At 45.6% G+C, this 25,518-nt stretch overlaps 1 protein-coding gene across 1 annotated transcript in view; it reads left to right on the top strand.

The window, feature by feature from the left end:
• Window positions 1-25,518, top strand: part of LOC124712490 (proteoglycan 4-like) — a 113,309-nt gene that overhangs the window by 73,978 nt on the left and 13,813 nt on the right. Inside the window, exons 5-12 of the mRNA XM_047242785.1 lie at window positions 4,046-4,186; window positions 4,478-4,618; window positions 5,899-6,039; window positions 11,512-11,652; window positions 14,734-14,874; window positions 17,064-17,204; window positions 18,353-18,493; window positions 23,190-23,396. Coding sequence (XP_047098741.1) covers window positions 4,046-4,186; window positions 4,478-4,618; window positions 5,899-6,039; window positions 11,512-11,652; window positions 14,734-14,874; window positions 17,064-17,204; window positions 18,353-18,493; window positions 23,190-23,396 — 1,194 coding nt within the window. The remainder of the gene's footprint in view (window positions 1-4,045; window positions 4,187-4,477; window positions 4,619-5,898; window positions 6,040-11,511; window positions 11,653-14,733; window positions 14,875-17,063; window positions 17,205-18,352; window positions 18,494-23,189; window positions 23,397-25,518) is intronic.

The raw sequence follows: 25,518 nt of genomic DNA, 5'->3' as shown, positions 1-25,518 counted from the left end.
AACTGCTTTTGTGGACAAAGCAACTGTCAGAAATGTCGTGGGTACATTTCCCGAGCGTTGGTCTAGTTGTTAGGGAAAACGATTTGGAACAGAAGAGGCTCATAGAACATTTAGATGGGTTTGTAACGGTGCTACAGTCTCTCAAAGGCATTTTTGATAGTACCGGGTGATCAAAAAGTCAGCATAAATTTGAAAACTCAATAAACCACGGAATAATGTAGATAGAGAGGTAAAAATTGACACACATGCTTGGAATGACATGGGGATTTTTATTGGACCAAAAAAAGAAAAAAAAGGTCACAAAATGTCCGACAGGTGGCGCTGGACAGCAAAACTGCTACCGCGACGGATGAGAGGTACGCCGATATGTTACAGAATCGCATCGTCCCCAGCATGGCTGATAAACACCTTCTGGAACGTACGATGCAGGATGGCGCTCCACTCCACATTGCTACACGCGTGAAAGATCTCTTGTGCGCGTCGTTTGGTGATGATCGTGTGCTCAGCCGCCACTTTCGTCATGCTTGCCCTCCCAGGTCGCCAGACCTCAGTCCGTGCGATTATTGGCTTTGGGGTTACCTGAAGTCGCAAGTGTATCGTGATCGACCGACATCTCTAGGGATGCTGAAAGACAACATCCGACGCCAATGCCTCACCATAACTCCGGACATGCTTTACAGTGCTGTTCACGACATTATTACTCGACTACAGCTACTGTTGAGGAATGATGGTGGACATATTGAGCATTTCCTGTAAAGAACATCCTCTTTGCTTTGTCTTACTTTGTTATGCTGATTATTGCTATTGTGATCCGATGAAGCGCCATGTGTCAGACATTTTTTGAAATTTGTATCTTTTTGGTTTTGATAAACCCCTTTTTATTCTATGCATGTGTGTCAATTTGTACCTCTCTGTCTACATTATTCCGTGATTTATTCAGTTTTCAGGTTTATACAGATTTTTTGATCACCCGGTTGATTTGAGGACTTAAATCGACTGGAATGCGATATCACGCCTTTTGCGACTCCTTTTGTAGTTAACGTTGAAAATTTGCCTCCTGAAATTCAGTTGGAACTCACTTTCAATGCAATCGTGTGCCGAAGGAGAAGTTTCTCACTGAAGATACCTTGGAAAGCTCCTATAAATATTTCCCACGTGAACAGTTCCCATTGTTATTTAAAATAGCTGCCAGTGTGTATGGATTTTTTGGAATAATATACTTGTGCTAAAGTGTTTACTCCATAAATAAAGTGACAAAACCGAAGCTTAGGATTAGTGTTACTGATGTTCAGCTGACTGGTGCAGTGCGCCTAATGACCAATAGTTTCACACCAAATGTTGAGGTGCTGGTTTAAAATCATTGTAAAAACATCGCGGATGATGTAAATTAACGCCTGTAACCTATTGGTACGTGGTACCCCCTCCTCTGAACTATCCACTTCTGTGTAAATACACTCCTGGAAATGGAAAAAAGAACACATTGACACCGGTGTGTCAGACCCACCATACTTGCTCCGGACACTGCGAGAGGGCTGTACAAGCAATGATCACACGCACGGCACAGCGGACACACCAGGAACCGCGGTGTTGGCCGTCGAATGGCGCTAGCTGCGCAGCATTTGTGCACCGCCGCCGTCAGTGTCAGCCAGTTTGCCGTGGCATACGGAGCTCCATCGCAGTCTTTAACACTGGTAGCATGCCGCGACAGCGTGGACGTGAACCGTATGTGCAGTTGACGGACTTTGAGCGAGGGCATATAGTGGGCATGCGGGAGGCCGGGTGGACGTACCGCCGAATTGCTCAACACGTGGGGCGTGAGGTCTCCACAGTACATCGATGTTGTCGCCAGTGGTCGGCGGAAGGTGCACGTGCCCGTCGACCTGGGACCGGACCGCAGCGACGCACGGATGCACGCCAAGACCGTAGGATCCTACGCAGTGCCGTAGGGGACCGCACCGCCACTTCCCAGCAAATTAGGGACACTGTTGCTCCTGGGGTATCGGCGAGGACCATTCGCAACCGTCTCCATGAAGCTGGGCTACGGTCCCGCACACCGTTAGGCCGTCTTCCGCTCACGCCCCAACATCGTGCAGCCCGCCTCCAGTGGTGTCGCGACAGGCGTGAATGGAGGGACGAATGGAGACGTGTCGTCTTCAGCGATGAGAGTCGCTTCTGCCTTGGTGCCAATGATGGTTGTATGCGTGTTTGGCGCCATGCAGGTGAGCGCCACAATCAGGACTGCATACGACCGAGGCACACAGGGCCAACACCCGGCATCATGGTGTGGGGAGCGATCTCCTATACTGGCCGTACACCACTGGTGATCGTCGAGGGGACACTGAATAGTGCACGGTACATCCAAACCGTCATCGAACCCATCGTTCTACCATTCCTAGACCGGCAATGGAACTTGCTGTTCCAACAGGACAATGCACGTCCGCATGTATCCCGTGCCACCCAACGTGCTCTAGAAGGTGTAAGTCAACTACCCTGGCCGGCAAGGTTTCCGGATCTGTCCCCCATTGAGCATGTTTGGGACTGGATGAAGCGTCGTCTCACGCGGTCTGCACGTCCAGCACGAACGCTGGTCCAACTGAGGCGCCAGGTGGAAATGGCATGGCAAGCCGTTCCACAGGACTACATCCAGCATCTCTACGATCGTCTCCATGGGAGAATAGCAGCCTGCATTGCTGCGAAAGGTGGATATACACTGTACTAGTGCCGACATTGTGCATGCTCTGTTGCCTGTGTCTATGTGCCTGTGGTTCTGTCAGTGTGATCATGTGATGTATCTGACCCCAGGAATGTATCAATAAAGTTTCCCCTTCCTGGGACAATGAATTCACGGTGTTCTTATTTCAATTTCCAGGAGTGTATAACGTAACATTTGCAATACAGATGTGTTCGTTTCTTAACCCTTTACGTCTGTATCCTATTTGTAGCAATGAAAGTAGAACGTGTTGCAATGGTTCGAAACTGTGTTTCGTCCGTACATGGCCAACCGTTGCATGGCACAGGATACACAAACTTCGGGTAAGCACGTTTCACAGTCACATCCCACACACGCACGTTGTTCCACATTTGATTAGCCTACCGATAACCGTGTCCCGTTGCCGTGTTCACGGACGCCGCAAATACGTGAAACGACCTTGGACGTACGTGTGTTCCAGCTGCACTACGTACGTTAGCTCCTCCATAGTCAGCAGTGCGCGGGAAGCGCTCTCGCGCCGGCACGGTTGCCCTCGAGCTGTGTGGAGAGCCGAGCGGCCAGCCACGCCGCACAGCTCTGCTACCCGCACTACGTGCCCTCAGCTGCTCAGCGTTGTCCTCGCGGCTAACGGTGCCCGCGGACAACCATGCGGGCAACTCTCGTACCCACCCACCCATGCTCTGAAGCATATCTTGCATACTAGCCAGAGAATGGTTTCTTCCATTAACTAAAGTACAATATAGCAAATATCCAAAGACTTTTCCCTAAGATATAAAATTTGGAGCTACTTGATTGACAAGTAGCAATTCCGGTCTCGTAAACTGACAACGAGAGAACGGTGTGCTGACCACATGCCCCTCCATATCCGCATCCATTGGCGCCTACTCGCTGAGGATGGCAAGGCCTTCGGTGACTACCGTTGTACCTCCAGAGGTCTGTTCGGATAGAGTTTTTCACCTAACATTACAAAGCATCACTAGCCAAAAGCTAAAACCATTTAAAACAACTTTAAACTGAACATTGGCGCAGAGATAGAAGAAACAGTGTTAGTCTCGAGAGTGAAGTTGAATATGTAGCACACGACGATGAAAGTAATATGGAAACTGACGCGATGTATGAAAACTGTAATGGATCCCAGTGAATCGGTGCACTTTTCACGGTGGGCTGTGCAGGCACAACGTCCTCTCTACGTCCCGCAGTACATATGGACTCACGGTGAGCCGTGTGAAGCACCTACACTCGCCGGTGCAACAATGCTAAAGCCGCTTAATATTGTCAGGATGACGTCTGGACTGGGTGACGCTACACTTTCCCAAGCTGTGTTTCTCTTCGCAGCACGCCAACCACTGGAGACGGCAAGACGGTCGCCTCCATTCAGCCACACACCAAACAGGATCAGACACGTGTTGCAGCTGTGGCGCCCACGGCTCCTCAGCCCACTCCTCCATATGATGACGCCGTCGCCTCTCGCATGCGGTGAGTACACACACTAAACATGCAAATTATCAGCATTCACAGTACGATTTATGGCGACGCTAGCCAAGTGTGAATCTCGGAACACCGAATGTCGCTCTGTTGTTCTTTCACTCAACATTGCAATCCTTACTCCCCTCCGCCGCGATCTTCATTGCCCAAACACTGATTACGAACATTCTCACGATAAGGTGCCAAAGGTACCCCTCTCCAGGCCGACTAATATCGTCAGTAGTAGGATGACGTCTGGCCTCCACTATATTTCACTTCCGGACCTACTGTCTCTTTTCGCAGCCCGCCAGCCGCTGGAGACAAGAAGAAGACGTCCGTCTCTCAGCCGCAGAGCAAACACGGCCGGACTCCTGCCGGAGCCGCGGCGCCCGTGGCTGCTCCACACTCTGGCCCATCTGACGCGGCCGTCCCTTGTCTTACTCCGTGAGTACACTCACTACCTATACATGCATATGAAGCTATGCTGCATATATGTGCAAATTGTGGAGCAGAAACCTCCACTCCACTTTTACAGTGTTGCTATCCAAAGCGACAGATGATAATATTCCCCATTGATTGAAAGTTAATGAGACGTCTCCAATAGCACACAGGTCAACATCTTGAGATACCTTTAAAACAGGCAGATGTTATCTTACCATCTCACAAAGGCATCAGAGTGGCTAACATGCCGTATAATGCACCACTTTGTAGAAGTATTATAACGGATGGTAGACGAGTGAATTCCTTTAACAAGACCGTCTGAATCAGGAATTTTTATGAAACTCATGACGTCACACAATACATGTGTGGGGGTTCAGTTTCATTGAAATTTATGGATATAAAGAAATGTTGACTTTAAACCTGGTTCACAACGATTTGTTTTAGCGCAATATTCCTCCTTTGCGTCTAGACAGATAGGCTGACGTTTTCTGCAAACAGAAGATAAGTCCTAACAAAAAACTGTGGGATCAAGTCTCAACTTGCCTTTTTCCTGTCTCAGAGTGCTTAGGTCTACTGGTTCGTAGTACTTGGAATTAGCCAAATGACATTTCATCTAAGATTGCCCTACATAATATGCTTGTGAGCACGTAAAATCGATTGAAAATATATACAGGCACAGAGATAAGTAAAAGGAAGACGCAAATGGTTTCATTAGGACTCTTCTTCTTTACTACAACCTTGTTTGGGCTATAGCGCAATTTGAAGTAAACCTGTAGATGTTCCACTTGGTGAGTCTACTTAAAGTTTATGACAGTTGTAGAGAAAGGTCAGATGTGTACAAACCTACCTCTAGTTGGAACAGATGCCCATATTACATCAGTGAGTAAACTGTCCGCTGTCTCTTTGTTGCTAAATCGCTCTAATCACGTAAGTTTTGCTTGTACAGAACATTTACGCTAAATGCTTTTTAACAGCTGGAGTGACAGTATATTTTCCTTGATGCTTCATGTTCACAGCGAGATCATAGTTGTACCGTCCATATTCGTTCCCACCCCCCTTCCTCCTCCCCACCCTCAAATTGCGGTTGTACCGTCGATAGACCCCCTACCATCCCCCCACCCCATCCCCCTGTCCAAACACTACTTACGAGCCGGATCACGATAAAGCGGCGAAGGTACCCTCTCCAGGTGCGTTACTACTGTGGCCGACTACTATCGTCAGTAGTAGGGTGACGTCTGGCCTCAGTGACATTTCTCTTCCAGTCCTACTGTCTCTTTCCGCAGCCCTCCATCCGCTGGAGACAAGAAGAAGGCGGGCACCACTCAGCCGCAGAGCAAACACAGCCGGACTCCTGCCGCAGCCGCGGCGCCCGTGGCTGCTCCACCCTCTGCCTCGTCTGATGCGACCGCCGCTTGTCGCACGCCGTGAGTACACCCACAACGTATGCTTATTTCCCACATTCGCAGTAATTTTTATGGGGTGTTAGCCAAGTGTAACTGGCAAAGCATCGACTTTCTCTTTGTTGTATTTCTTACCCAGCTTTGCATTCAGACGACATTCAGCGTCCGCCTGTCGAGTGACAGTACGCGTTCGCGATAGGTGATAATAAAATAAGATTTTACGCAATAGTTCAATGCATTGCTCAGCCAGAACATTACGATCAGCTACTTGATAGCCGGTTGCTGCCTATATCACGGATAACAGTGGCGTCGCCTTGTTCATGGAAGCAGTGATTCCTTGGTACGCTGATAGAGGGAGTTGACACCATATCTGCACACACAAGTCATCTAATTCCCGTAAATTTCGAGGAAGGGAGATGAAATCTGCCGCCAATCACATTCCAGATGTGTTCGATCAGAACCGACATTGCGATCCGCTACCCTCAGTCATGGCAGTAATTGTTTGCTCTAACACCATTACGTGTTACCATCACGGCCACAAAGGGGGGAGGGGGTCAAGTGCAAAAGTATCGTGGTTGGGTAGTGCTGCTAAGGGACTGTCTACATACAAATAACGGAACAGACACAGTGGACAAGAATAGCTAATATGAATGATGTACCATTGGTCTCCTGAATTGACCAGTGTTCGGTCTGGAGACCTGGGGGGCTCGCACATCAACTGGAATTGCCACTGTGTCTCTCGAAACACTACATCGCTTTCCTGGCCCTGTGACACGGCACATTATGTTGTTGAAAATTGTCACTGGGGTCGGGAAACATAATCTTCATGAAGGGCTGTACGTGGTGTGCAATTAGTGTACGATACACATTTGCCTTCATGGTGCTTTGCACATGCCCCGGTCGACCAATTCTTGCCCTTAAGAATGTTCCACAAAGCATAAAGTAGCCACCGCCAGCTTGTCCCAGTCCACAGTGCAGGCGTCAAGAAGCTGTTACCCTGGAAGACGATGGACTCCGCCCTCCCATCAGTATGATGAAGAAGATATCGGGCTTCATCATTCCGTGCGACGCTCTACCACTGTGCCAACGTCCAGTGCCGTGGTTCACGTGACCATTTCAGTCGTAGTTGTGGATGTTGCGACGTTAATAGTGCATGCATGGGTCGTCGGTTGTGGAGGCCCATCGTCACGAGTGTTCGGTGCACTGTGTGTTCAGGCACACTTGTACTCTTCCCAGCATAAGACTGATGTCAGTTCCGCCACAGTTCCCCTCCTGTCCTCTTTCACCAGTCCGACGCCTGTAATGCCGTGTGGCCGCCCATCCCTATGGCGTCTGGCCGTGGTTTCACTCCGGCTTGGCCACGACTTGAAGAAACTCACCACAGCGCTCCTCGGGCCCCCGACAAGTCGTGCAGTTTCCCCAACGCTCGTGCCGAGCCTCCGGCCCATCAAAATCTCCCCTCGGTCAAATTCAGACAGACAGCGGGCCCCTCCATTCTACGCAAGGTATGCTCGCTCACTGGTAGTACGAGGGTCGTTCAATAAGTAATGCCCGACATTTTTTTTTGTTTTGATAAAGCCATTAATATACATAGACAAATGTCCTTTTTAGTGCTTCAAATTTGATATTGGTTCTGCACGCCGGTGGTTTCGAACCGTTCTGGCAGATAGAAGAGCCGTAGTACAGCGTCAAAATGAAGTCTACCTACGACTCACGTTACAAGCAGTGTGCTGTTATTGAATTCTTGTGTGCAGAAAAAGAAACCGTGGTGAACATCCAGGAACGTTCGTGCGCAGTGTATGGCGATGCTCCAGTTGATAAGAGTACAGTTGGGCGACCGGTAAAGAAAATTACAGCCTCAGGAAATGCAGAAACAGAGTTCCATGCTCAGTCATGCTCTCCAAATTGGGTTGGACATCACTTCCTCAGCCACCCTACAGCCCACAAGGGTGCCCTCGGACTTCCATCTCTTTGGGCCGCATAAGGTTCTCTACGGGGAACACACTTTGAAGATGACAAGAGTGTCAGGCATGCAGTGAAAACGTTGCTATGCCTACAGGACAAGAGCTTGTACCAGCAGGGAATACACACTCTTCCACAACGTTGGCGAACCGCCATAGAACGCGATGGAGACAACGCAGAAAAACGGGACATGGACAAGACATGTTGATTTCTGACTCTTAACAATAAATATGTTCTGAGAAAAAATGTGTGGTATTACTATCTGAACGACCCTCTCACATGCACCAAAAGTGTGCCGACTAGCAGACATTCCTCATCCAGGTGAGGTTGCTAGCGCCTGGACAGGTTTATATCGATAGTAAGTCACTCGCCATAATGTTCTCGCTGACCAGTGTATCAGTAATAAAAAATTTTCTGTTTTCTATGAAATGGCTCTTCAGTATCTCAGATTCGACTTTACTACCTTATCTGAATTTTTTTGAGCACTCAGTTCACGACTGATATCCTCCTGTTACCTGCAAGTGCCTCCAATTGCATGGTCCCTAACTTCCTGGTTACAAACACCATATGATGTTCATAGTACCACATTAAGTACATTTTGAAGTTCCTGCCATTCTAATTTCTTTGATATCATTATTGTATATTCTCTGTGTGCTGCCCAGTGGGTGTGTTACCACTTCGGGACAGCTGTTGATCTTTATACGTACCTTTCATTAGTGCTCCGTTTTTCTCAAACTGTTGTTTGTTCCGCTGAGCTACTAGTGTGGGAGACTCAGGAGAAACAGTGTTAAATTTACTAGACCAATGATAAATCGTTCATCTACTTATCCACAGTAATTTTTCCGTCATTTGTGTGTTGACAGTCCCTTAGCAGCACTGCCCAACCGCGATATTTTTGCACTTGACGCCCTCCCCTCCTTCGTGGTCGTGATAGTAACACATAATGATGTTAGAGTAAACAATTACAGCCATGACTCAGGATAGCGGATCACAATGTCAATTCTTACAGCGCATGTACACTGAAGTGTTTCAACACCGCGAAAGTGGTCACATCTATTTGAAAGAAAGCTTATATCCAAAGTTGTACAATTTTGCCAGGGTGAAAGTAGCAGAATCTCATTATAATACATATACAAAAAATAATTTGGGGAGCATCAAACAATGGAATATCAGAAAGGATAAAAAAATACACTCTGAAGGGTTTTATAAAAACGAAAGAAACAGCGGAAAAATTAGAAACTCCAAGAACACAAATGATTTCTAGAAAATTTGTTTCTCTAGATGACTGTGATAGAGTACTTATACAGAGATAATTTTTGATTTATTATGAACAGAACGAGAAAATCCTAAGATCGAGAAACCTGCTTATTTTTTCAGAAACCCAAAAAACAAAGATAATTATTCGGAAAGGAGGGAAAAGTTCCGGAGTATTTCGAAGGAGATGCGTTTTAGTTTTTAAAAATGTAAAAGTAAGAGAAACTTCCTCACAAAACATTTCGACACTGTTGCAAATCGTGGTGACTATTAGAGAGCAAACTGATATAATAAACAGCGCAATCATTGGGAACGACAGGAAACCCTCTCAGTTCTATGGAGAAGTCGTGATAACATGCATGGCGCACAAGGCTCAATTTAAGCATGGCTATCACCATAAAAGAGAAACCTCCATAGGCACATCAACTGCGAAACAAAAGCACGACATGATCAGATATTCTGCTAGCTCTGCGAGGTTCGCAGGAGAGCTTCTGTAAAGTTTAGAAACTAGGAGACGAGATACTGGCAGAAGTAAAGCTGTGAGGACGGGTCGTGAGTCGTGCTTGGGTAGCTCAGCTGGTAGAGCACTAGCCCGCGAAAGGAAAAAGTCCCGAGTTCGAGTCTCGGTCCGGCACACAGTTTTAATCTGCCAGGAAGTTTCATATCAGCGCACACTCCGCTGCAGAGTGAAAATCTCACTCATGATCAAATATTATCCGTAAGAATTTCCGTTGGAAAAATCCGTCTGTCGTCAAATATTTTTTCACCGTTTTCTCCTAATTCTGAACGTTTGGATCCGACCAGAAATCCGTTAAGATTTACAGCACTTTGGATTAACTCAATGTTTAGTTACGAACTGTAACAGCGACACAAGTGTCGTGCCGTTTGGCAACGGATAGAAGGTATGGAAGAAGGAGTTGGACAATAATCTGCACGGTGCCTACAGGACGAAGGGTGGTGAGAGTGGGGCATGGTTAGCAAACATTCAGGGTCAGTGCCAGTCATCCACGGATTCCTGTCCACCTGGTACCGACCAGCGACTGAGATTGTTCTGTTTTACACACAAAAGTAAAAAGGGTTCACTGAAAGCGCATTATTTCTATCAAAAATTGTGAAAGTAAGGTAAGGCTGTTGTAATGCAGTTCTAGTACAAGGAGTTGAAGAACATGGCATTTCAGGCATTTATTAATTATGAACGACGATGAAGCATTACGATTGTAGCAATGTGACAATTAAGCCGCGCTGGGTAGCCGCGCTTGGTAGCCGCGCGGTCTTGGGCGTCTTGGTATGTTCCACGTGCCCCCCCCCCCCCCCCCCCCGTCGATGTTCCGAGTCCTCCCTCGAGCATGTGTGTGTGTGTGTGTTGCCCTTAGTGTATGTTTGTTTAAGTTAGATTACGTAGTGCGTAAGCTTAGAGACCGATGACCTCAGCAGTTTGGTCCCATAAGACCTTATTTCCAAATTTCCGACAGTTATGTGACCATTCTGTTTCCCCAGACCGCAGCATTCTGCCATCCGAATAAATATTTTTCTCGCCCTAGTAACAATTATACTTTCTCTAGAAATTTTACACTTCTCGGTGGTGTAACGGATGACCTTCATGGGTCAGCAATGGATTTAAAATCGCTCATTATTTTGAAATACCTTTGCCCAGTTTCCAAACAACCATTAGCTAAGATTAGCAGCAATGGAGGAGAGAAGACAGTCGGCATGAAACGTTCCGAATACTATCGACCCTACAAGGAGGATAAGCCAGCTTATTTCCTTAACCAAACTGAACTATTCGACAAAACTTAAGGACTCATTCCGTATTATACTTGTAGTGAAATGGTTAAAATTTAGTATCTATATGTTCATTTATATTTGGCCAAATATTTTCCTAAAATATTACATGGAGCACCGTAAATATTCTAAGCCGCACGAGTGCGTCCTGGCTCACACTTTGCGAACCAATGTAGTAGAAAATACAATAATCAATGTTAATCTCGAGAGTGTATTTGAATATGTAGCATATGACGATGAAAGTAATATGGAAACTGACGAGATGTATGAAAACTGCAATGGATCCCAGTGAAACGGTGCACATCTCATAGCACAGCTGCAGTCACGAAGTCCTCTCTTCCCCCCGCACCCGCCAGTACACGGGAACTCGCGATAAGCCGAGTTAGGCGCCCACACTCCCCAGTACAACAGTGTTGAGGCCGACTAATATTGCCAGAAGTGAGATGACGCCTGGCCTGGGCGACAGTGCACTTTCCTATGCGGTGTGCCTCTTTGCAGGACGCCAGCCGCTCCAGACAGCGAGACGGCTGCCACCACTCAGCCACACAGCCAACACGACCAGACACGTGTTGCAGCTGTGGCGCCCACGGCTCCTCAGCCCACGCCTCCATACGATGACGCCGTCGCCTCTCGCATGCGGTGAGTACACACACTAAACATGCAAATTATCAGCATTCACAGTACGATTTATGGGGACGCTAGCCAAGTGTAAATCTCGGAACATCGAATATCGCTTTGTTGTACTTTGGCTCAAATTTTCAATGTGCTGATTTTCAACGTTCACCTATCCAGAGAAAGTCCCATTGGCGATTGTATGTCAGATCTATTTGCTGGTTATTGTTTCTACTTCTGTAATAATGTTTTAATTGGCAGTTAAAACTTTCCCTAGATTAACTTAAGAATATCAGTAATATGGTGCCCATTCCTTCTCTGAACAACCTACCTCGTTCAGTTGAAAAGCTGGTGTTTACTATCTGCGCCACCTGTAGTACAGTCCACAACACACTAACTATGAACACCATCTGATGATCATAGTTCCATGTTAAGTATGCAGGGTGAACGTTAATAAAATCAACGAACTGCAGGAATGCAGTCGTGACTGGAAATTGAGGAAAAAAAGATCCTATGGACAATAAGGTGTCAGGCAAATCCAACACCTTCCAGAAAACCCTGACATGATAGCAAATCCGACAGTATGTCACATAGCTCCAAATAAATCCTGACATTAAATTAACCAAAGTAATATGATCAACGAGTGAGCAAATGGAATACCACAGACTAACACAAGAACGCCTAAATGCATGTCATACCTTTCCACCGTCAAACAGACGCAGTTCCGAGGAAGAAACGAGAAGACCCACGTCTCCAGCTGACCGCCAGGACCACCCACCAGCCCATGTTAAAAGATAGAGCCCTCCAGAAAAACAGTATAAATCTTATGATAACACTAAAAGGGCCACACCAGCTGCAAGTTTTAGCGTGAGACTTTTTCATGTCTCTCTTACGTTGCAAACGTTAAAAACATTGCCCCACCACGAAAAGTATAGCGTTTCTCATTGGACAGACAGATATTTTGTAGGTGGAGCTTAAGGTTAACGTTGAGACCCTGATTGGTCAGCTGAAAACACAGCCAGATAGCTTTTTTTAAACCAACTTGTAGTAACGAGAAGTCAGGAGAGAGTTGCTTCCGAGACGGCGAGGTGCTTGGAGCTGTGCCGCCTGCCACCCCCTGACGCTGCCTATCCAACGACAAGGTAATGAATGCACGCGATGCCGCATAACAGCGCATAAAGCTTCACTCAGAACTGCAGAAGTCTCATCTGTTAGACCCCCTTTTTGCGTAATACTAGTGTCGATCGTCAATTGAAGCTCATGGCATTCACATTTGCTACGTAGGTTAAAATCTAAAACCCAATGATTTTTCTGTTATATAATTATTGAGAAGCCACATCAGCCACTGTAATTTACGACAAGTTAAATAAGTAATTAAAGATAATTTAGGATCACTCAAGACCATTTTGATAGTTTTCTCTTTTATGAAACTTAACTTAAATCTAGATTATAGATGTGATATGGCATAGGTCATCCTTCGATCCATTGTAGAACTTGGAAACCCATTCAGGGAATATTCGTTCACATTTTCGTTGAACGCAGTTGGTTTTTATCATCCTGTATTAAAATATTTCCTTTTATCAATAGTGCAATTTATAAACAATGTTTTGTGAGTAGAATAAAATTTCCAATGGTAAACTTAACTGCTTTTTCGACGTTATTTTACCAGCTAACTAAAAATAGGAAAGCCTTGAACCCCTTCCACTAAATTTAGTTAGTATTAAGATTCTTTTACAGGGAGTGCAGTGGAGCTGACGCTGAAATCATTAAGTATTTGATTATATCATCGCTAGTCTCACTGAACTCTTCTGAACTCTACATGTCATGTGTGGTCTGACATCTCCTTACCAGCAACAGGTCCCAGGTTCAAAGTAGTCAATTCCCTAAAAAACACGCTCAGAGCGTCGTTGCGCGAAAGTGGTAGGGAGACACGACTTAGAACAAACAGACACCACGCAGAATGTTTGAGGATATGTGGCCAGAAACGGACAGTGTATGTGCAACGACAACAAAGGTGCATAGCATCCACGTCACAACAGATGTTCAAAGTGGTCTGCATGTGCACACGTTCACACGTTGAACCATGGATTGCCACACTCTTTTGCACAGTCTGGTCTCATTCCGAATAATGCCATATGTGCCATGAACATGCTGTTGAAGGATCCGCACATCAGGAACCGGCTCAGCAAACAAAACGCTTTTCAGACGCCCCACAGGTAAAATCCACGGGGTTTAAGTCCGATGATCTAGCAGAACACGCCACAGGGCCTCCACGTCCTAACCAATGTCTGGGAAACAATATAACACGTCTTATTGCCAAAGACATATTTTCAAGCAGCCCTGGCAACGCATTGCACAGGAAGTCCAGGTACGTTCCTCTATCGAGACCCTGTGGTATAATAAACGGTCCAATTATGTGGTTGGCAAGGGACCCTGTAGCCCACAGATGACGATTATGTAGACTGATGATGGCAATTCTGGTAATGGTTGCTTCGTCATTAAAGGAACTGGTGACATATATCCCAAAATCGCGATGATCTAGTTCAAAAATCTAGATGAAATCCTTCAAATTGAGGGTAATCAGCTGGTGATATTCTTTGCACTCGTTGTAGGTGATAGGAATAGGTGTGGTTGTCATGCAATATACACATTATCGTATTTTGGTATACACTATGTTGACAAGCCTCTTGCCTGGAACTTGTGCTATAATTCATCTCAAAATGTTGTCGAATCTGGTCCTCAAAATCTGACGTATGCACATTCCACCGCCTTGATGGACATTCGTGTCTCTGAAAGGACGCTTTATCACAACAACGCCCAAAAACGGCTTGAAAAGTTTTGTGATGTGGTTGGTGTAGAAAGGGTAGTTGTTTCGGAATAGCTGTGCTGCCTCTCGATCGCAGTTGTACCATCGATAGCCCACCTCCCCCCCCCCCCCCTTTGCCCCATCCCCTGCACAAACACTGAATACGAGCCGGGTCACGATTAGCCGGCGAAGGTACTCCTCTGTAGGTGCGTTACTACTGAGGCCGACTTACGTCGTCAGTAATAAGATGACGTCTGTCCTGCACGACACTTCACCTCCGCACCTACTGTCTCTTTTCGCAGCCCGCCAGCCCCTGGAGACAAGAAGAAGGCGGGCCCCACTCAGCCGCAGAGCAAACACAGCCGGAGTCCTGCCGCAGCCGAGGCGCCCATGGCTGCTCCACCCTCTGCCCCATCTGATGCGGCCGTCGCTTGTTGCACGCCGTGAGTACACTCACTATGTACACATATTTTCTGCATTCATAGTATTCTTTATGGGGCGTTAGCCAAGTGTAACCGGCAAAACATCGAGTTTTTCTTTGTCGTATTTCTTACCCAACTTTGCAGTCAGACGATATTCAGCGTCCACCTGTCGAGTGACAGTACTCGTTCACGAAAGGGAATAAACTAAGATTTTACGTAATATTTTAAGACATGATCAGCCAGAACATTACGACCAGCTATTTGTTAGCCGGTGCATTTGTATATAGACTGTCCCTTAGCAGCACTACCAAGCACTATAGTTTTGCTCTTCACCCCCTCAACCCTCCCCGCTTCGTGTTCATGACCGTGACTCATAATGACGTTAGAGTAAACAGTTACTGCCATGACTCAGGGTAGAGAATTACAATGTCAGTTCTTACAGCGCATGTACTCTGAAGTCTTTCAACACATCCTTTTGAAATATCTTCAGTAGGATGTCGCAAAAGTAGTCACATTCAGTTGGAAGAGAGGAAATTTGAAACTTGTACAGTTTTGACACGGTCAAAGTAGCAGAGTCTGATTATGATACATGTACAGAAAGCAATTTGACGAGCAGAAAAAGTGAAAGATCAAAAAGGATAGAAAAATACACATTGAACTGTAATATAAAGATTAGAAACTCCAAGAGGACAAAGGATTTCTATAAAATTTGTTTCTCTAGATGACTTCGGTAGAGCACTTATTCAGAGAAAAATTTTGAATTATTATGAACAGAATAAAAAATTTCTAACGTCGAGAGAACTGCTTATTTTTTCAAAACCACCGATAATTATTCGGGAAACAGGGAAAACGTTCCCTAACATTTCCAAGGCGATGGGTTTTAGTTTCAAAAAATGTAAAAGTAAGAGAAACTCCCGACTTTTTTTGGAAAGCGTGATGACTATTAGAAGGCAAACCGATATAATGAACAGCTGGCAAATAAACCAATGGTATTCATGTATGCAACGTGGCTGCATAGTCATTACAGCGTGAAAAAGTGCTGGCAGTATTAAGAAATTCTGGGAGTAAAGAATAACAGCAGTGAAGGCCAAAGTCTTTTGTTGTCCACATCAGAGGAGCAATGGACTACATTGATGAAATAGAAGAGATTTATCATTCAGAGTCAAACTCCTATGAATATCACGGTGATATGAGTGGAGATAACATCACAAAACGTTGGAAGAGTACTGATTATTAATATCCCAGCCACTAATGTTATTGAAATTGATAATACACGGTAGCAGACTGCTCAGACCCACAAAGCACTCTCTACCATAATTCGCAAAATGACAAATGAGAATGGCTCATTCAGAACAAATTCAGATTTGGACCGAATTTAACAAGAAATTACGGATTTGTGTTATAATAAGCCAAAACATGTGTTTACAGCAGATGCAGTTTTAAAGCGTAAGGATCATACTGTGCTGGGTCTCTCACAACACTACTTTGATCTGAAGTTTCTAAAGCTTATCTTGAACACCAAGACACAATAAACTGCAGGAAAATGGATTCTTCCACTAACTTAAGAACAATAAAGCAAATATTCAAAGACTTTTCCCTAAGGTCCATATTGAGGAGCTATTTGACTGACAAGTAGCAATTCCGGTCTCGTAAACTGACAATGGAAGATAGGTGTGATGCCCACATGCAACCGCACATCGGCATCCAATGACGCCTATAATGCTGAGGATGACATGGCGTTCGGTCACTACCATTGTGCCATCCAAGATATGCTCGGATGGAGTTTTTTACCAAACATTACACAGCATGAGTAATTAAAAGCTACCAAACAAATAAAATAAGTTGAAACTGGGGACTGATTGCAGAGATATATTAACAGAAAAAACAGTAGACAATGTAATAATCAGTGTTAATCTCGAGAGTGTATTTGAATATGTAGCATATGACGATGAAAGTAATACGGAAACTGACGAGATGTATGAAAACTGCAATGGATCCCAGTGAAACGGTGCACATCTCATAGCACAGCTGCAGTCACGAAGTCCTCTCTTCCCCCCGCACCCGCCAGTACACGGGAACTCGCGATAAGCCGAGTTAGGCGCCCACACTCCCCAGTACAACAGTGTTGAGGCCGACTAATATTGCCAGAAGTGAGATGACGCCTGGCCTGGGCGACAGTGCACTTTCCTATGCGGTGTGCCTCTTTGCAGGACGCCAGCCGCTCCAGACAGCAAGACAGCCGCCACCACTCAGCCACACAGCCAACACGACCAGACACGTGTTGCAGCTGTGGCGCCCACGGCTCCTCAGCCCACGCCTCCATACGATGACGCCGTCGCCTCTCGCATGCGGTGAGTACACACACTAAACATGCAAATTACCAGCATTCACAGTACGATTTATGGGGACGCTAGCCAAGTGTAAATCTCGGAACACCGAATATCGCTTTGTTGTACTTTGGCTCAAATTTTCAATGTGTTGATGTTCAACGTTCACCTATCCAGTGAGAGTCTCATTGGCGATTGTAAGTCAGATCTATTTGATGGGCATTGTTCCTACTTCTGTAATAATGTTTTAATTGGCAGTTAAAACTTTCACTAGATTAACTTAATAATATCAGTAATATGGTGCCCATTCCTTCTCTGAACAACCTACCTCGTTCAGTTGAAAAGCTGCTGTTTACTATCTGCGCCACCTGTAGTACGGTCCACAACACACTAACTATGAACACCACCTGATGATCATGGTTCCATGTTAAGTATGCAGGGTGAACGTTAATAAAATCAGGGAACCGCAGGAATGGAGTCCTGACTGGAAATTGAGAGAAAAAAGGTCCTATGGACATGTAGCCAGAAACGGACAGTGTATGAAAGATGCTACAGAAAACATAAGAATAATCTTCTCTTTGTAATGAGTAATTCCAGGTAAGTTGGTTTAATCAGTATTCCTTCTTCCTTACTAGAAGATAGTTTCGGCCATGTCCCCATTCTTATGCTACATTCTCTGAGTCTACTGACGTTTATGACAGTTGTAGAGAAAAGTTAGTTGTATACATACTTACCTCTAGTTGGAACAGACGCCCATATTGCATCAGTGGGTATAAATTGTCCGCTGTCTCTTTGTTGCTACATCGGTCTAACCACGTGAGTTTTGTTTGTGTGGAATATTTACGCTAAATGTTTTTCGCAGCTGGAATGAGAGTATATTTCCATTGAAGCTTTATGTTTACAGTTCTGCCACAGTTGTACCGTTCATACTCCTTCCCTCCCCCCTTCTCGCTCCCCTTCCCTTAAGTTGTACTGGTACCGTCGATAGCTCCTCCCCCTCCCGCCGCCCCATACCCCTGCCCGAACACTGCTTACGAGCCGGCTCACAGTAAGGCGGCGGAGTTACCCCCCTCCAGGTACGTTGCTACTGAGGCCGACTACTATCGTCTGTAGTAGGATGACACCTGGCCTCCACCGCACTTCACTTTCGGACGCTGTGTCTCTTTTCGCAGCCCGCCAGCCGCTGGAGACAAGAAGAAGACGGCCGCCACTCATACGCAGAGCAGACACAGCCGGACTGCTGCCGCAGCCGCGGCGCCCGTGGCTGCTCCCCCCTATAGCCCGTCTGATGCTGCCGTCGCTTGTCTTACCCCGTGAGTACACTCACTACGTATGCATGTAACAGAAGCTCTGCTGTATATATGTGCAAATTGTGGAGCAGTGTCCTCCACTCTGTATAATTTTACAGTGTTGCTATCGAAAGCGAGAGACGATAATATTCCCTATTGACTGAAAGTTAACGAGACGTCTCCAAAACCATAGAGGCCAACATCTCGAGATATCTTTAAAACAGGCATATGTTATCTGATCATCTCACAAGAAAATCAGCGTGGTTAACGTGCCGTAGAGTGCACCATTTTGTGCAAGTATTGTAACGCGTGTTAGACGAGTGAATTCCCATAACAAGAACATCAAAACATAAGAATTTTTATGAAACTCATAACGTCACACAGTACATGTGGTACATCACATTGACACAGTCACTGTCTTTGGAATTCTTTGTGTGGGAGTTCAGTTTCATTGAAATTTGTGTATATAAACAGATATTGATTTTAAACCTGGTTCACAACGATTTGTTTTAACGCAGTATGCCTCATTTCCATCTAGACACATAGCCTGAAGTTTTCTGCAAACAGAAGATAAGTCGTAGCAACAACCTGTGGGATCAAGTCTCAACTTGCCTGTTTCTTGTCTCAGATTGCTGCTTCTTCATACTTGGAATTTGTGGGAAGTTGGCGTTTCCGGGAATGTGATTGCACAATTCCTGATTCAGCCATTGGATAAGAAATATCTGCTGACCGAGCAGGGAGAGATGAGTACAAAAAGAAGAAGACTCACTTATAATTTTTCTGTTGATACTGAACTGTCGGACAGTTAACTTCACTGGATCAGTTGCGAGTTGAGATAGCACAGTGGGAAATCCGACATAAAACATCCTAAGTATTCTTCTGCTTCTCCAATCTGTCACTCAACCATTTTGTTTGTCACATCGAAAAATACCCGTCTTTTCATTTACTTTTACAGACATGTGGTCCGGCACGGAATCTACGAAGTTTCTGCAGTACACACAAAGTCTGATTCGGCAGAAGAAATTTCCAGGACAGTCCCCCTCCAGATTTCTTTCTGAACTGAACCTTGTGGCAATATTTGAGAAAACATTATAAATATATCTGTTAATGTGTTCGATGTACAGTATTCTGAGCATGAGTGAATGGTTATAGGAGGAGCCGAAGAGAGAGATGAAGGAAAAGTTTCAATGATTGCACTACTCGTGTCTTAGCATTATGAAAGCGAGAAGCGTGTGAATCTCTTAATGCTGCCTCTTACGAGCACAGAAATTAACAGTCCGGTTAAACTTTGCCCATAATTCCTCAACGTCCATCAAACTGGAACTGAATGATGTCCATTCATTTCTATTTGGAATGTTAAAACTGCTTATCTGCTCTTTCTAGCAAAAATAGTCTACTAGTCTGCCTGATGGATTTATTAACTCCAGTAACAATCGTCGATATGATGACATCATGGTCACTAATCCCTGCGCCTATACTGACACCGTCAATAATTTCAGGTCTGTTTCAAACTGCAACGTCTAAAATATATCCACTGCGTGTCGGCAGTCGGACTAGCTCCCCAAGACAATTTTGGGAGAACTTGTTGAAAACTATTCACAAGACAGTCTGTCCGTACCACCTGCAGTGGTTCCATTGACGCCCCAATGTATACTCGGTAGGTTCAAGTCGACTCCAAGTAAATATTTCATGACCTAGGTATTTCCACTAAGTGAAGACTTTCTTGTAATATTTGTAAAAGTGGCACGGTAAAATTGGGTGGCCGGTGAAAACATTGGAGACTTGAGATCACCTAGACGTGATACAAGTGTCTAGATAACTTCACAGTCAGTGTTAATTTCTACCTTGACAGACACAATATTTTTGGCGACTGCAGTGAACACTCCCCCTGCTATGCGACCTAATCTGTCTTTTGGATACGCATTCCATGCTTTGCTAAATATATCAGCGCATTCAAATGCATGTTTTAGCCAGCTCTGGGTTTCGATACTGATTGGAGCGAGACAAGTTTCTTGCAGGAACTCTGGTATGAATATTTCGGCAATTTACTGTTAAAATTTTGTGGGTTGTCTGATTTCGCTCTCAGCGTATTGACTGATGAGCGTTCATCAGAGGACCTGAAAATACCACTATGCCTAAAAAAATAAATAAAAATAAAAAGACAACTCCCATGTGCACTCCACAAATACTCTGGCACACAAGTAACAATTCCATTTGGGTAGCACAGCTCTTCCCTGTCTAATGGAATCCTACAAATCTCCACTCCATAACGAAGCTCCAGAAATCTGCAGCCAAGATAGTCACAGAATGGAGTGTGTCTTCGGTTGAGACCATGCACTCGGCTCCAAATCAAAGGACCCCGATCAGTTCTAGGACAAAGGCTGTAAATCGTGAGCTCTGCTCACACACCGCGTGCCAGGCCAGCCGTCTTTATCACATCCGCCAGGCGCCCATATTAAGTGAGGACGGTCGCAGAACCCAACGACGTGAGCCACAACCTGCACGTGACTCTACCCTTCGTGCTCGGTAGGGCCTCCGCAGCATCTCGGACGAGACTCCCCAGCAGACGTACTGAGTGCGTATTGCATTTCTTTCCAGCCTGGACGCTGTTCCCCCAAGCGGCTCCATCGTGTGCCGAACATTGGAACTCCTGATAACTAGCAAAACCCTCCCATTGTGTAGTTGCTCGGAGCTGCTGAAGTGGCGGCCATGTGTCCACTCAGAGAGTGAATGGGCGAGACCAGACGTGCAGCCTCCACATTGAGCCTCTGCCTCGAGCGACGCGAACGCGTTACCACGCGTCACTCACCCTGCGGCGGGGGCGGATCCAACGCGCCGGGTGCACTGCTAGGTGGGCCTTGCACTGCCCGTGGGCTAAACGAGCGACAGCTACGGTGTGCCATGCAGCACGCCAAATTCGCGGCCACCGCTCTCTCCCACTATCTTTGTTTTCACAGACTGAATAATGAACTGTTTCTAGACCGAATATCCCACATTTGATCTTCCATTTACCTATCTCGATTAACCATGTGTGTAAACTGTCTTAAAACATTTTAAAATGAGGAAATCGCCTTCTATGTTCACTTTTCCTTTATATCGTGGAACATTTGTAAACCAATCATGCTTTAACGAGGCATCGATTATCCCCTACCTTCGCAGCTTTTCATATTTTTGCTGAAATACTAATATTAAGGAAAACTCTTACAGCAGGCAGCTATTACTTCACTTTGGTGGAAGAGCATTTAGTCGAAAGCTATTCGATGCTGGAAGCTCGTTAAAAGCAACTGCTAACTGTTATGAATCTCCTTCTATTGCTCAATGATCAGTTTTTGTGTATCGTAGGATGAGTAATTTGAGTCTCAGCTCTCTTGGAAAGCGATCACCATCAATTATTCGAAGCAATATTGCACATCCTAACGACTTCTCGCAACATCATGTCATTGATGTAATTAATGGTTTTATATCTTTCTTCGTAGATTAAATTCACTTTGATCTCCTTGTACACACCAGACACGTAAAACACAGAGATTTTTAGCTCCATCTGTGCTACCTACAGCGTGGTACCTCACGAACTAGCTACTTACACCATCCGTCGATCACAGTACCACGTTAAGTACATTTAAAGGTGGTGGACGACATTATTTCTGTGCGATTGCTGTTCTTATATTTTCAAACACTGCTGACCAATAGTTGTCATATCACCCCAGTGAAAATGTAGAACCTAGTGCAGGGTCCTGCAAATAAAAGTTGGCCGGCCAGAGTGACCGAGCGATTCTAGGCGCTTCAGTCCGGAACCGAGCGACTGCTACTGTCGCAGGTTCGAATCCTGCCTCGGACATGGATGTGTGTGATGTCCTTAGGCTAGTTACGTTTAAGTAGTCCTAAGATCTTGTGGACTGATGACCTCAGATGTTAAGTCCCATAGTGCGCAGAGCCATTTGAACCATATGAAAATAGAAGTGGGTCAGAGGACAGTGTTCCAGGGTACAAAGAAAAACAGCAGAGGAAAGGAAATACAGTACTAATCTGACTACAGCAGATGTTGAAAGTGTTCACCACTCATCTCTTGGCACTTTTGGGCCCTGGTCAGCAAGTTGCAGAAGGTGGATCGAAGCTAGACTGCTGGAATTGTTTCAGTCACACCCGAAATGTTCTGCTGCAGTTCTCGAAGATTATGAGGGTTGTTGCGATATACCTTAGACTTCAGGGCTCCCCACACAATGTAATCGCACACCGTTAGATCAGGTGATCTGGCTGGTCAGCTAGGGCCGCGACCGGATTGACCTGTGCAAACAACTCTGTCATGGATGAAGATTGTGTAAATGTACTCCGAGGTTCGGTGGGCTGCATGGGCATTTGCTCTAACCTGTTGGAGGTACCTGTAGGTCTTTTTCTCCTCTGTTAATGCTGCCATTCACGTCTAATCGTATCCACTCGTCTGGGCCACTTTCAGTTGCCCCGTGCTGTGTGTATCCTTCATTTGTGGTTCATTTCGAACAAATCATTGTTTGCTGATCTAAGCTGCTAGTGTGGGGAATACATCAGAAGCAATCCGACTTGCTAAGTAGTACGTCGTTGACCTTAGCGGATGCGCTATTGTTGTTGCGAACGTGTGTTTTATTATTCGTGTGTGTGCAGTCCCTCATAAGCACTGCCTGTGGCGAGTTTTCCTCTAGAGTACGTGTGAATGCACTGACTGAAGAAGAGTCTGTCTGTACAGTAGACCGGCCTCTGGAGACAGCAGGACGGCCACCACCACCATCACCACCACCAGCAGCACCACCAGTACCACCATCTCTACCACCAGCACCACCAGTCTGCCTAACGGCGACCGCGGCGACCCCTGCCCAACTGCTGCTGCAGCTGCGCCCCTCACGACTCCACGCTCCTCTCCTCCTGTGGATGGTGCTGCCGTCTCTCGCCTACGGTTAGTTCCTTCACTACACAGACACGTTTTCCACAAGAGGGCACAATCCATGTGTCATAATCGAGAAGTCTAATCTCGCTTTATAGTATTTTTTGGTAAAGCAGCGCCTATAGTTGCCAGAAGCCGTTATTCTTTTTAGAAATTTTTAATGTCAGAGTAACTATGGTTCAGGGTGATATTCTCCATCATTTTCTAGGTTCACAATGTGAATACTATTTAGTTGGGTACACACATGAATTACTCACTGCAGTTGTATGAGAAACACGCTATGAAACTAAATTCTTCGCCAAAGATAACGAACGTTGCAATGTTTCAAGCAATTTCTGTTTGTGAAGATGGTTTCCTATCCTCCAAATTAATTCCGGCGGGATTGGATCCAGGATACAGTTTTGACTGATTACACCAACACAAAACGATGATGTTATACGAATAAACAACTGTGAACGAAAGTCGATGATGGTCCTCGAAACGAGACGTAGAAGAAATAATAATAATGAGGGAACTACAAACAAAATGATATGCGGCAATGGATTAAGAAAATGATGTGGTGTGCGTGTCTCACTATTTTAATTTTGTTGTTTCTCTTTCAATGACAGTAGAGGACACCTCTGCTTATAGTGAACATTGAAAATATGTGTCACACTGAGACTAGAATGCGAATTTTTTGCTTATCACAAGTGGCCGCCTCACCACATTCCTAGGCCTGTTTCAAACTTACACCCTGTCTTATGTTTCCACCTTCGTTTTCCAGGTAATAGGAGTGAGATATTATGTCCGGACAGCACTGACTGGGGAAGAGAGTGTGTGGGGAGAAGGTGGTTTACTACAGTATAAGAGATGTACGTAACAAACACGGATGATAGTGTTTGTGTGGCATCAGTTTGAAGTGATAGAACTGTAGGCGTGCTCACAAGGCCTAATGGTTAAGGCGATTGCCCGCAATAAGCAGGAAATCCGTGCAGTCTTGTTGCTGGCGTGGTTGAGAAGAGACTCGCTCAGCGCCAAGCACCTCTGCTTTTCTCCACAGCCCCTTTCAGCTGAGTTTAGGTTTTAATTCGTCTTGTTGCTGGCGTGGTTGAGAAGAGACTCGTTCATTGCCAAGCACCTCGGCTTTTGTCCACAGCCCCTTTCAGCTGAGTTTAGGTTTTAATTCGTCTTGTTGCTGGCGTGGTTGAGAAGAGACTCGCTCAGCGCCAAGCACCTCGGCTTTTGTCCACAGCCCCTTTCAGCTGAGTTTAGGTTTTAATTCGTCTTGTTGTTGGCGTGGTTGAGAAGAAACTCACTCAGCGCCAATCACCTCGGCTTTTGTCCACAGCCCCTTTCAGGTGAGTTTAGGTTTTAATTCGTCTTGTTGCTGGCGTGGTTGAGAAGAGACTCGCTCAGCGCCAAGCACCTCGGCTTTTGTCCACAGCCCCTTTCAGGCGAGTTTAGGTTTTAATTCGTCTTGTTGCTGGCGTGGTTGAGAAGAGACTCGCTCAGCACCGAGCACCTCGGCTTTTGTCCACAGCCCCTTTCAGCTGAGTATAGGTTTTAATTCATCATGGAGCAGCCTTCATTGCCAGAACATAGCTCATATTAAACACAATACGACTGGTATCTGAAAAACACTTTTACAGATATTGAGCTAACATTAGTCAGAGTGTTCAATACGCAGAAGTGGCAAAAGTCGTGAGATACCTGCTAATACAGCGTCAGACCTTCTTTTGCCCGGCATGGTGCAAGAACTTGACGTGCATGGACTCAGTAATTGGTTGTAAGTCACGTACAGAAATATTGAGCGCTGCTGCCTCTATCACAGTCGTCCATTATTGCAAAAGTATTGCCAGTGCAGGACTTTGAACTAGAACTGACCTCTGGATAATGCTCCACAAACGATCGACGAATTTCATATACACTCGAACCCTACCATTAGCTCTTATCAAGTGAAATCTGGACTCATGTGACCAGGCCACGGTTTTCCAGCAGCCCTGGGTCCACCCTGTCCCCAAGACAGGCGCTGCAAGCGATATCGTGCTGTTAGCTGCTGCCATAGCTCATTGACGCCAAATTTCCCCTCATTGTCCTAACAGGTATGTTAGTCATACGTCTCAAATTGATTTCTATTGTTATTTCACGCAGTGTT

This window comes from Schistocerca piceifrons, chromosome 8, assembly GCF_021461385.2.
Source record: "Schistocerca piceifrons isolate TAMUIC-IGC-003096 chromosome 8, iqSchPice1.1, whole genome shotgun sequence".
NCBI classification, from domain to species: Eukaryota; Metazoa; Arthropoda; class Insecta; order Orthoptera; family Acrididae; genus Schistocerca; species Schistocerca piceifrons.
Note: the sequence above shows the minus strand (reverse complement) of the source record. Positions and strands in the feature narration are given on the sequence as shown.